Below are 13,017 nucleotides of genomic sequence, written 5' to 3' on the forward strand. Positions count from 1 at the left end.
AGGGTAGTCCTTGTGGGTGACTTCTGCCAGGGGTTCAGTTATGGGAGAAGAGGAAAAGATACACGTACTGGAAACACACAAGTATGGTCATTGCCAAATATCATTCTATGCAAAATTCTGAGAAATACAAAAGGGACAGAGTTATCTCATGCCAAATGCCAAACACATCTTCTGACTAGAAGAGGAGACTTTAGTAGCCCTTGTCTGATTCAGTGTAGCCAACCTGGACTCTTTGACTTCTCATCAGTGGAATTGGAAGTGTTGCTTAGTCTCAAGTCCTAGAGTAACCCAGCTCAGCCAGCGGGGAAAGAAAAGGATCCTGAATGCCAAAGAATTACTTCTTGCACTGTTCACTGTTTTCGCATTTGTTTTCTTTGTCTAGACGTTGCCCAAGAAAAAGATAAAGACAGACTAATATACAGGCAGATTGTAAAGGAATAAAGAGAGGCAGAAGTTTTAGCTTAGCTGTTTCCTGTGCTGATTTAGGAATGGGCTATGAATGGTAGAACTAATCAGAAAACATTTATAATTTCTCTCTTGAAAGACTGTAATGCAGACAGCAGGATTTTTTGCAAGTGTTGGAAAGAACTATTCAAATACTCAGCCGACATGTATTTTTTTTAAAGATTTATTTTATTATTTTTTTATTGGGAAGGCGGATATACAGAGAGGAGAGACAGAGAGGAAGATCTTCTGTCCGATGATTCACTCTCCAAGTGAGTGCTACAGCCAATGCTATGCCGATCCGAAGCCAGGAGCCTCGACCGGGTCTCCCATGCGGGTGCAGGGTCCCAAAGCTTTGGGCCATCCTCAACTGCTTTCCCGGGCCAACATGTATTAGGACTTGTAATCTTGAATACGTTTCCTCTCTAACCACTGGGAAATGTGGTCACTGCCCCTGCAGAGCCCTGGCCCTGACCCCATGGGCACAGCTGGCCACTTGCCCTAACTCTTCCACCATTTCTATTCTCTGACAAGTTTGTGACACCAGATAGCATCCACTAAAATACGAGTTGTACAATCTTCAGGAATCACTGCAATCCTTTATAAAATGGGTTTGACAAAGGTCTTCCTCCTAGGGGTGTTGAACAGTTAAGAAAAAAACAAGAAAGACCACAATGAAAGAAAACAAATGGAAGCATCCTGGGTTCTTGGTAGACAAGGGCATCCAGTAGGACCCAGATCCCAACTCAGTGCCTGTGGGGTCCGAGTGTCAGAAGGCAAGCAGTAAGGGGCTTCCAGAAGTTGATAGATAGTGGAGTGAGAGCTTATTTTGAAAGCAGTGTGAGGGTTTTCATAATAACATTTTCCATGAAGTACTGGAAGTGCTCTCCCATCTCTGCCCCAACCCACCCCCCGCAACTCATGCCTGCCCCAGTCATCACCAGCTGGCACTTGGAACCTGCCACAACAAGTTAGACCCCCAACTATCTAGCAGTCTGATCCTTGACAACAACCAGAAGAGTCTCTTTAATGCTTGAAGTAGATGATGTCATTTTCCTACTAAAAACCCTTCAAACGACTTCCCTTCACTCTCATGATCCCCTTATTCAAACATGGTCAGATATTTTCCAATTTTCTCTCATGTAATGTCGTCTCCATTACAGCCTCCTTTGTTAAGCCATGTTTAATTGTTCCACGCCATTCCATGCCCCAGGACTTTTGAACATTCTGCTCTATTAAAGTGCTCTCTCCTGCCCCACTCCCACCTTCACGCCCTGCTCAGGTTCACACAGTCTTTAGATATGAACTTGTTTATCATTTCTTTAAAAAATGTCTTCTGATCCTTTGAATCTGGTCAAAATACCACTGTTCGGGAGCTGACATCGTAAGTGCAGCAGATTAAGTCATGACTTCCAACACCAGCATCACATGTAAGCATGGGTTCCAGTTCTAGGTATCCCACTTCTAAGACAGAGCTCTACTAATGCACCTGGGAAAACAGCAGAATAGGACCCAAGTGCTTGGGATCCTGCCACCTGTTAAGGAGTCACTTGCCGGTAAACCCAAATGGAGACAGGGAACATTCAGGCACCTTGAGGATATTACTTGCATGGGGTTAAATGAATGTGAATCTCCTCTCTGATTTAAGGATCAATAATCCAGCAACAAATTGGAGCTGCTGGGTACCGAGAGGAGACAGTGCTGAGGCAACCAGTATATTCAGAAAGTTACATAAGACATAAAAGGGAAACCAAAAACATGGAGGAGAAATCTTGCAGTTGAAATGGGAAAAGACAAACAGTCCAAGGAATGGAAAGTGTTCTTGCCTTTGTGTGTCCCTCCCAAGGGCAAGGCCTGCCGGGGCTTGATAAATAGAAATATTCTTGGCACCAGAACGAAAGCGAGTGTGATTAGCATCTTAAGGAACCCAGAGCATGGAGAGGCTGGAGCAGAGGACAAAGGCCCAGGCCAGGGAGAACAGAGAAGATTAAAGGGGTAAGAGTAAGAGGGAGGGCACTGCCTACAAATGAAACACTGAAAGAGAAACCATGGTGCAATAACTCCTTTCTTCCAAATGATTCTATTTAGAGTCTAGTAATAGAGACAGTGGAGTTTCCAGGGAGTGGAAATGGGAAGGAAGTGAAAGGGAAGGAAATGAATGGGGAAATCAGAACAAAGAGTCCTTTGCTGTCAGGTAGCTCTGGGGCAGAGGCTGTTGGCAAGGAGAAACTTGAGGACTCCCGAAACATTCCCCGGGTGGGAGTTCCTAGGGGTGTCTCCTGGATTGGCAGGAAGAACATAAGCTGAGAAGTGACTGAGGGGTTGCAAATTTTACAAAAGGGGGCTTCCTGGTGGAATCCCTGGGGATCCCAGCAGGAAGCAGATGGGACCCTCTGTTAGGAGAATTAACCACATGATTTCTTATGAAGCTGTGATAGAGGGGTGTAGGGAGACTACAAGGACAGGTCTGAGATGCTGGGGCTGGGTGCCACCCACAGGTCCTTAAAATTCAGGAGGGACAGAGGGAGCCAGAAGCTTGTGGCATTGCAGCCACTTGGCCCTGAATAAGAGACCTGTACTTCTTTAAGCTTCATGCTTAGAATGTTAACTTTTGCCTTGCTTACCTATTGTTTGACATGTAATACTTGTGTGCCTCTGTGCAACAGTGTAGTATTTCAGCTTCTGCGTAGAGCCAGATCAGGCAACCTGCATCTCTGCCTCGCCACCCTTCCTCTGTTGGTGCCCTGGAACTCTTCTTCATGCAGTGTCTAAGACATCTGTGGGATGTGTGGTATTCCCCACTTGACTAAAAGCCTTCCAGGTGATGCAAATAGATATGTAACTCTGAAAACCTCTGGTCTTGCCCACTGAGCTCATCCTCCAGAACCAGTGAGCTGATAGGGATATCCAAGAAGGGCCAGCCCCTGGCTCAGAAATATTAGAGTCTTTCACCTGAGATCAGGCAAGCCTGCTTCCTATTTCCAGTTCTACCTTCCACCTTGTGTGTGGCCTTCAGGGAGGCTCCCTTCTGTGGTTTCTCATCTGTTTGGTGATTCTAGGTCAACTTCACTGCAGGGAAACCAAAACATGATGAGTAAATGTTGAATCTGAACTTGGTGTAATCCCTTGGTAGATCTCGGTAAGCATTAGTCTGGCTTCCTCGAATGCACAGTCAAGGAGAAATAGTCCAGAGGTGGAGAATGCCCTGCACAAAGACACACACAGAGTCTTGCCTGCCAGGAGGCTAGGTGCTTCTTACCAAGAAGTTCGCTCTACAAGTCACGTCCATGTTCTGGTGGGGAATGAACTGCCAAGGGCTCAACCTCAGAACAGATGAGCTCATCAGAGACTGCTAGGAGGTAGGCATAGTGTGCCAAGAGAGATCTCCACTTACAGAGAGGAGCTCAGATTTGAAACAGGTGCTGAAGTTACCGGTGTCTGTCCATGTCCCCCAACACTCACCACTTCCATGCATGCTGACCTCCATCTCCACCGTCATCAGCTCTGTTGCTTTGCTTTTGGACGTGGTCCAATCACTAGCACCTTCTCTGCCTACGTTTGGGACAGACCAGAGTGCCAGGAAATTAAATGTTCCCCAGGATTGCCCACATCAATGACTGGTGAGAGTGGGTATGAATGTTCCTCAGATCCTTCTTCTATTAGATAGGATAGCATGGAGGGTCATGTTAGATAGCTTCTCCCAGCAGGATCCATTTCCAGTTGTCCTCAGTGCTGATTTGTTGGATGTCACACGCTTGTTGACTTCCTTCCTGTCTCCATCTCACTTCCCACTCCCCTCCTGGTGTCTTCTGGAATCACCTTCATCAACTTGGGCCTGGGTTAGATCCTTCTCTCAAAGGCATCCAAGTAAGAAACCTTCCTCCCTTCTTTCAGGAGTGTTGCTTTTCCCTGTTAACCTTTCTTCAAAGGCTTCATGTTTTAGAGCAGCCCCTCCCAGCACCCTGCAGGTGAAAGCTGCCCAGTGTCATCCCACACGAGGGTAGCAGGAAAAGGAGATGCTTAGGATGCTGGGCTGTCCCTGTGTCATGCCCAAACCTCCATCTCTCTCTGGGTAATGGTAATTCAATCATGATTGAGTGTGCAGACCTTTAGGCTCAATGAGATACCCGGGCAGTCTTGGAGGAATTATCTGCCTCCTCCCTATCAACTCATGCAAGATGATGGCATTAACATTTCCAATACTTCTAGGAAATGGTTTTTCAGCTCCACAATTCATTGTAATGAGCCAAATCTCTCTTCTCTGAAAAATTGCACCTCTTATTTACCCTCTTCAGTGCCTACAAGACAGGAAGGAAGAACATCAGGTATCCAAATGCTATCCTCCCCATCAGCCCACCTCTTTGATACGGCCATGTTTAAGTGGATGTGACTTGAGATGACTGATTTATTGGGTTACCTCGGATGATGGAGGCAGGGTGGAGGAGTTGGGATTTATTTTGAGAGTAACAGCTATGCATAAAGGAAATGGAACCCTCTCCTCTTCAGTGGGTGTGGGACCACACTGGAAGGGGCACCATTTGAAGTGTTAAGGATGTGTTGGTGAGAATGGAAGGCCAGAGAGGCCTAGCATAGAAGGGATGTGGAGACATTGCATCATGGGGTTCTAGGAGGGGTGAGAGCCATACCACTCTACAAAGCAACTCTCAACCTTATACCTCCACTGAGTTAGTAACTTTCTTGGAGTCTTGACTGTCTTGTCTGTTAAGTGGGGTGATGATTCATAACTCACTCGGTTGAGAATCAAACACGTAGCATCCTTACAACGTGCAGAATAGTACCTGGAACAACCTACTATCTCCACACAGGCACATTCCTGTACCTTGCCCCCTGAGACACAGAGGGTCTCTTGTCTTGTGTCTGAATTCCAGTAGGATGCTGTGGTCTTTCCTCAGAGAGATGGAAGTGAACAGCCAAAGCGCCTCTATGTGAAATGACTAAACCCTCCTACCTATATGTGTATAAGAGCCACCTGCAGGCCTCGTTAAAACACATTGCTGCCCCCTCATTTCTGATTTAGCAAAAATTTGCATTTCTAACAAGTTCCCGGTGATGCTGATCTGCCTGGTCCAGGGACCACATTTGGAGTACCACTAGCTCAGAATAATAATATAATTGAATTTGCATATTTGTCAGACAACATACCAGGTGCTTTCGTACAGGAAGATGATTTTTGCTTACGGTTTTGTAAATCACAGCTTAGAAGAAGGGTGGCTAATTACGCATGTGATATGATAAGGCGATAGCAGGCCTCAGGTCTGTATTCAGATCCCATCCCAGTTCCCCACCTTTGCCCTGTGAAGGAAGGACTTGAATGCCAGTCTTGGTGGAGGACATGCAGGGTCTGCAGGCATGCTGAGGGATAAACTCTGGTGGGGAGGAAGAAGTTGAGTGCAGGCTCCGAGCATTCTGCAAGACCTCAAGGGCTTATTCCTTTGCACATGCGAGAGCTCTGTGGTCAGAGTATACATGGTACCTGTGAGCAGCTGAAACAAGGCCACTGTACGAGAGCCGCATGAGGGCAGAGGACAGCAGGCTGCAGAGTGAAGCGAATTTACACCATCACATCCCACAGGGCATTGTGCGGAGGGGTTAGCTTTGTTCTCTGTTTGTGGTGTACTGTAGCTGACTGGTGCCAGCCGACAGAAGTGGATTGTTAAATTTTCCAGAATTTTGTGAGCTGCTTAATGTCTTGCTAGAAAATTGCTTGTGGCAGGAATATGGACACCATGGAAATCATCAGATATTGCCGGCCAGGACCTTCTTATGCCAAGAGAGAACTGGGGAAACACTTGGCAACACACCACCAACCAGTGTCCTAAAGCAAAAAGAAGCAGATCGGTTCCAAACACAACAGTGCTGCTTCCCTAGCATGGTGGTCAGCTTTGTGTCTCCTTGGCTTCCAGTATTTTTCTGCCCTCTACCTCCTGTCCCCAGTTCTCTCCCCAGCTGCACAAGCTGGCTCTTGTCTGTCTCCCACAAGACAGAAGCGGCCCCAGCTTCCTGCACCTTCCTCTTACCCCACCATGGCGGAAGTCTGCTTCCTCTCCATGTGACTCTTGGCTCCTCCGCTTGACTTGACTATCAAAGGAGCACCACCGAATTAGCTGCTTTTCAAGCTTGCAAAATGTAAATAGAGCATAATGAACATTAGGGCCTGCTTGTAAATTACCTTGTACAAACTCCTCCTTCACAGTGCCTGCCTTCCCATCTCTCTGTGTGTACATGTGGGTAAACACAATTTTTTATCTGTCTCATTACATGAAGTTAGAAGAAAGAGACTCAGAATAATATTAGCATCTCCCAGAAGGAGTAAATAAATCGTGGGGACACTACTGTGCCTTGCAGGTCCTTCCTGGTGGACCTGTGGCTGAATCTCCCCTTAGGAAAGAGGCACCAGCAGTTGGCCTTTGCTGCTAACTGGGTCTGTATTTGCTGCAGAAGGGTAAATAGCATGCATTTCTAAGTGTGATCTGCTCCCTGCCTACCTTACTTCTAGTCCCAGATCACCATTAACTAAGTGCCTACTATGTATTGTCCTGGCACTTTTTTTTTCTAGAGCAGTTTTAGATTTACAGAAAAAAAAAAAGAAGGAATCCCTCTGTATTCTCACCCTTACTTACCCACCATTTCTGCCATTATTAGCATCTTGCGTTCATGTGGTATATTTATTAAAATTAATGAGCCAGTGTTAAATCATGATCATTAGCAAAAGCCCATATTTTACACTGGGTTTGCTCCCTTTAGGAATTGACAGAGGCACAAGGACATGCGTCCATTGTAGACTACAGAATCTTTTCACTGTCCAAAAAAAAAAATCAAAACCAAAAATAAAGACAAACACACCTGTGCCCCTCGTTCATCTTTCTCACCCTCCGACTTCTGGAAGTCACTGCTTCTTTTCACTGTCCCTGTAGTTCTGCCTTTTCCAGGGTGCCGTGCAGTTGCAATCACATAGTACATAGCTTTTTCAGATTGGCTGCTTTCATTCAGCAACATGTATTTAAGTTTCTTTCCATGGATTTTGTTCCTTGCAAGCCTCCTGAAAGACCATAATTTGCTTCCCATTTGCCTACTGAAGTACATTTTGAATGCTTCCAACTTTTTGCAGTTATGAGCAAAGCTGCTGTAAACAGCCATGTGCAGGTTGTGGCGTGTTGATGTAAGTTTTCACTGGCTGGGGTAAATAGTCAAGGTTATGAATATAGATCACTGTGCTAAAGAGTATGTCTAGTTTTGTCAGAAACTTGTATCTGTGATCCAATGTATCTGTGCTGTTTTGTATTCCTGTCAGCCGTGAGTAGAAGTTCTTGTTCCTTCACACCCTCCAAAGCATTATGTAGTATCTATATAGTGGTGTCTTCTTGTTTTAATTTGCAAATCCATGCGAAACCTCTCTTTCTATGCTGACTTGACGTCTATATATCCTCTTTAATGATGTTTCTGCTCATCTCTGCAGCTTGCAAACACTGTTTTCTTATTGTTGAGTTTTAAGAGCCCTTTGTGATTTTGGCTAAGTCCTTCCCAACACATGCATCTGATAAGTTATTTTCTTGCAGTCTGTGACTTGTCTGGCCTAGCACTTCTCACACCTACGTGTTCTCATGTAAGCCCCCCAGTGTTCTGAGAGTTACGTAGTATTGGCTGTGTTTTCCTGAGAAAATCAAGTATAAGAAAGGCCAATTGATTTTCTTACATGCTGGAGTTCATATTTGAACCCAGATCCAATCCAGCAGTTGTGTACCTCACATTGCAATGTGAAGGTCTCTTTGCCATAGATTAGGGGATAAACGTGAGCCTCTTCCAAATAAAAGATCCTCCCACAATCCCAGAAATAAGGGCTGCCCTTGGATGCCCTTGGCATAAGGATCGGACCTGGGGAGCTTCCTCTACCCCATGCCTGGTGCCCCTCTGTGCCCACGTAAGACTCCTGCTCTTCATTGCGTTAAGACTAACTCACTTTTTAATTCCTTTGTCCACTCACACATGAATGACTGACCAATGCTATCTGTCGTCCACTTTCTAGACCTTGGAGTTCCACTTTGTGTAATCACCTAGTTCTCCTTCTCTAAGCATTCTCTTCGATAACACTTCCTTAATCCTTCAACTTGCCTGGTCTGGAACAGGCGTTCCTGAAATTTGTTCTTAATGAATGAAGAGAAAATACTTGAAAATACTGTCATCTGGTGGCTGGAGGCATTTTCCATCATTAGGAATATTTACAAGGAGATAAGTTTGCTTTTCTTTGTTTATAATCAGATTTTATAATCAGATTTTACAATTATATGTTTAAAAAATTCTCTTTTAAGATATTAAATCAGAATCTGTTTCCAGTGCTATGGATCCCAGGGGCAGGCATAACTCAATAAATAAAGAAGATTTTTTTTTTGAATCAATAAGTCATTAGTGAGACTATTGACTGAAAATATAATATGCATTTTTTTTTTTTACTATTTTAAGGCTTACATTTCTTTAGCTGCTGCTAAGAAGGCTCGATGTTCTGAACGCACGTCTGATTCCCAGCTTGATGTGTGGGTTACCCTCCAGAAGGGGCCCCCTCTCTGGGGCTAGACTTCTGCAAGAATTGGTGAGCAGCTGTTTGCACAAACACCAGCAAGAGGCACCTACAGACTGTAGGTTTCCTGATGCCCATGGTGCATTGTGCAAGCAGCGTGAGGGCACCAGATCAGAGGGAACGGCGAGAGGAAGCCTTAGCTGTCACTTGCAGGCTACATACGCAGGAAAGATGCTTAACCAACAGCGTCCCAGTATCTTTGTGAAATGGGAAGACTCATAAGACCACATCGTGCTTGTATTGTTCTAAATAGCTTGTAGAGCTCATCTGGGGAATAAATAATTAAGTGAAGTCATATAGAAAGAGTCTCTGGTACCTGCTCAGTGAGGCTGAACTTGAAGCTCTTTTTCTACTTTACTCCCTTTCCCCAACCTAAACAAAAAACATTTAAAGTCCCTGTAATTACACTTATTCCCTGCAACTGTGTCCGCAGAAACCCAGCCCCTTGATGAGCAACCAAAGTGGCATTCATTCAGTACACAGTCCAGCATAGTGCCTGCCTCCTAGCAGGTGCTCAATGGATAATCTTTAGATGGGCTAATTAGTTGATTCAAGACAATTATACTTTGTCCGTGTCGGGACCCATTTCTTACCTCCTGCTCTCTGTGAGCTGCCCCTTGCTGGCTGCATTTCCCAGGCTCTCCTGTCATGTGGCTCCAGGCCGAGTTTAGTCAATGACAGGCACTGGAGGGAGATTGGAGAGGAGAAAGAGAGCCGCCAGGGTGCTTCTCACCCTTCACCCCCATCACAGGCACCTTCTCTAGCAGCAGCAGATTTTCTGGCTCCCCACACAGAGGCACCCTGTGGCCCTGGTTTCCACCAGCTGGCCCGGCTCCTGAGCACCACGAAGCCCGCCCGCTCTATCCCTCCACCTAATGTCTGCTTGTTGTCGAGGATCTCTGGGTTACGTCCCTCTTCTCTGCCTGGCTTCTCACGCCCTCCATCACCCTGGCAACCACTTCTCTGGCACGAATTCCCTCTGCTGGATGTATTTGAGGTGGTGCCCCATCCCCTTCCTAGGTCACCTTTGGAGTTAGGAACGTCTGAACTCAGAGTTGAGAGATCACACTTCCACTCTCCACCCTCCCATATCCACGGGAACATCAGGTCCCTCGTGTGTATCTGGGGCTCCCCTTCCCCCCATGCTGCTCTCACGGGATCCCTGTGAGAATCCGGTGAGGTCGCTCATTGATACCTTCACCAAGTGCTGACTGAGTCCCTTTGTGGGGATAGGAAATGGACCAGGGATAGGGAAGATCACGTCCCTGTTCTCAGGGCCGTTCAGTTAGTAGCAATAAATGGACTTTGTAAACCACAGAATGTGTATCAGTCTAACAAGGTAACCTGACCTGACTTCCTTCATCCCTCGAAATGCCACATGTGCTCTAGAGTAAGGCCGACTGGCCCAGGAATGCAGCGGCTATCCAGGGACATCCTCCCCCCGCCCCCCTCCAGCGTGTTCCATTAACGTGTGGCTATTAGCTTGTCAGAGCTCATTCTAATTAATTGTGAGGGATTATCCTGATTGTTCCGCTATACTAGCTTTTTTTAAATGTTTTAATTTGGTTCATTTGAAGTGAGCGTGCCACTGAGTAAGGCCTGCAAGTCTTGGTTATGCTTAGATTGTGTTTGAAAGGGTGTCCCCTGCAACCCGGCGTTTACTTATTGATGACCTCCTTTATAATGAGTTAGCCTCACATTAATGTCAGTATTGATAACAATATGTGACTGGCAATCTATCCGCAACAATACTCCAAGAGGCAAAAGAAAAGCAATTTGTGTACATGTGGAAAATAGATAGACTTGCCTTTGTAAGCAAGCATTAAAGTGGAGTGTATTAACTTACATTCAACACTCTTACATTCTAAGCAGTTTAATATGGTCTGTCTGACAATGGAGCAGGTATTTCCATCCCTATTGTATTTATCTGTTTACTTGTTTTGTTTACAAAGAGACACAGGCATACAGAAACAACTCATTCTTCAGTACTCTAAATAAGCCGGGTTGCGCCAGGCTGAAGCCAGGAGCCGGGAATCCAATCCAGGTTTCCCATATAAGTAGCAGGACCACTTGAGCCATCACCTGCCATTCTCCAGGATACACACCGGAATGAAACCAAATGAAGAGCAAATGTGAGACTTGAACCCAAGGACTTCAGTAGGGCACATTGGCATTCTAGTGGCATGTTAATCTCTACACTGATTGCCAGCTCCTCTGCCCTCATTTTAATGATGAAATTCCCAGAAGTAAAGAGGCAGGTGAAGCGAGGGGTGGTAACTGTGGCACAGTAGGTTACGCTACAATATCAGGTGCTCACATCTTACCATCCTATTGCCAGTTCTACTCTCAGCTCCCCTGCTTCTGGTACGGCTTCCCGCTAATGCTCCAGGAAGGACAGCAGAACATGACCTAAGTACTTGTGTCTGTGCCAACAACAGAGAAGACTTGGATGGAATTCTGGGCCCCTGGTTCCAGCCTGACCCAGCTCCAGCTTTTGTAGCCCACAGGGAGTAAATCAGAGCAGAAGATGGCAGTTTTCCCTCCCTCCCTCCCTCCTTCTCTTCCCCACCCCTCCGTTATTCTGTCTTTTTATAAGTTTATTTCACTTATTTGAAAGACAGAGTCACAGAGAGGATCTCCCAACCACAGGCCTCAATGGCTAGACCTGGGCCACGTAAAAGCTAGGAGCCAGGAGCCTTTGCTGGGTCTCCTGTGTGAGTGCAGGGGCCCAAGCGTTTGAGCCATCCTCCATCTCCTTCCTGGTGCTTCAGCAGGGAGCTGGATGGGAAGTGGAATAGCTGGGACTCAATCCCTAAGGTGATTGTAGCTTTTCCTGTTGTGACATGGCACCAGTCCCCCAAAGTGAATAAATAAGTCTTGACAAAGAAGTAGGGTGACTTACCCAGTTGGGTAATGGCAGAATCAGAAGAGGAATTATAAGGAAAAAAATTTTAACAGGAGCGATCACAGGTCACAGGTTCTTCGTAAGATTGGTAACCTGTAGCTTCAACTTCCTTATCTAGGAATAGAAATTGTGTGTGTGTATTTGCTCATGCGTGTTGCGGGTGGAGGACAAAGATGCTAAATGCTACATTGAGTAGTGTGACCCTGGGCATGCAAATGCTGCTGGATCCTCACCCGAAGGCCTCTCATCAAGCATCCCCTGTTTTCTGCTCTCTCTATAGATGACCATTCCCGGGTGAGGCTGCTGGTGCTGGATGGAGACCCACACTCGGACTACATCAATGCCAACTACATTGATGTGAGTATCCTGATGGGGATGGGGCTGGGCAGCCGAGATCTGGGGTTGGCAGGGCAGATTTATGGCTTTCCCTACCCTGTGCTCTGGGAACTGGCCTTGGCAGGGCATATCTGGAGCACTGTGGCTTCTCTCCTTGATTTGTGCAATCAGCATCTACAGCCGCAGGTCAGTTACAGTAACTTGATCTGTGAAATCCCAGGACAACTGCTCATCTGACCCATTCACTCCAGTTATTAATTTGCATATTTGTTCATTCACTGTATTCATTTGTTCACTCACTCGCTTGAATGTACATGCATTTATGCAACAAAAATGTAAAACTGCCTACTCTATGCTGGATGCTATGTGAACCAGAGAACTTAAAATGCCATGGCCTCTATGCTTAAATCTTAGAGGAGAGATAAGCTGTGCACGTCAATAACTCCAGGGTAAACTAGAAAGTGGCAAGAGGCACAGCTTTGGATAAAATGCTACAGGAATGCAGAGGTGTGAAAAATAGTACTTCTTTCATCAGGAAGGCAGGATGTGATGTGAACCCAAGCTGGATGCATAAGTAGGATTCAGAATCAAAGCATGGGCAAATGAGCATCTGGTTAGCAAGAATAGCACAAGCCAAGGCTGTGTAGCTGCTGGAGAAACGTGGGGCTCTTTCCTTTGAGGGAATCGGGGACTTTGAAATGAGTTGGGAGAGAAATGAGCTTGGTGCTCGATCCCTGAT

At 46.0% G+C, this 13,017-nt stretch overlaps 1 protein-coding gene across 3 annotated transcripts in view; it reads left to right on the forward strand.

Moving 5' to 3' along the window:
• The window catches only part of PTPRT (protein tyrosine phosphatase receptor type T), a 918,862-nt gene that overhangs the window by 864,009 nt on the left and 41,836 nt on the right, over positions 1-13,017 (forward strand). For all 3 annotated transcript variants that reach the window (XM_040981459.1, XM_040981457.1, XM_040981458.1), the window contains one exon: positions 12,223-12,299. In XM_040981459.1, the coding sequence (XP_040837393.1) occupies positions 12,223-12,299 (77 nt within the window). The remainder of the gene's footprint in view (positions 1-12,222; positions 12,300-13,017) is intronic.

This window comes from Ochotona curzoniae, unplaced genomic scaffold, assembly GCF_017591425.1.
Source record: "Ochotona curzoniae isolate NIBS_2020 unplaced genomic scaffold, NIBS_Ocur_1.0 contig_3520, whole genome shotgun sequence".
NCBI lineage: Eukaryota > Metazoa > Chordata > Mammalia > Lagomorpha > Ochotonidae > Ochotona > Ochotona curzoniae.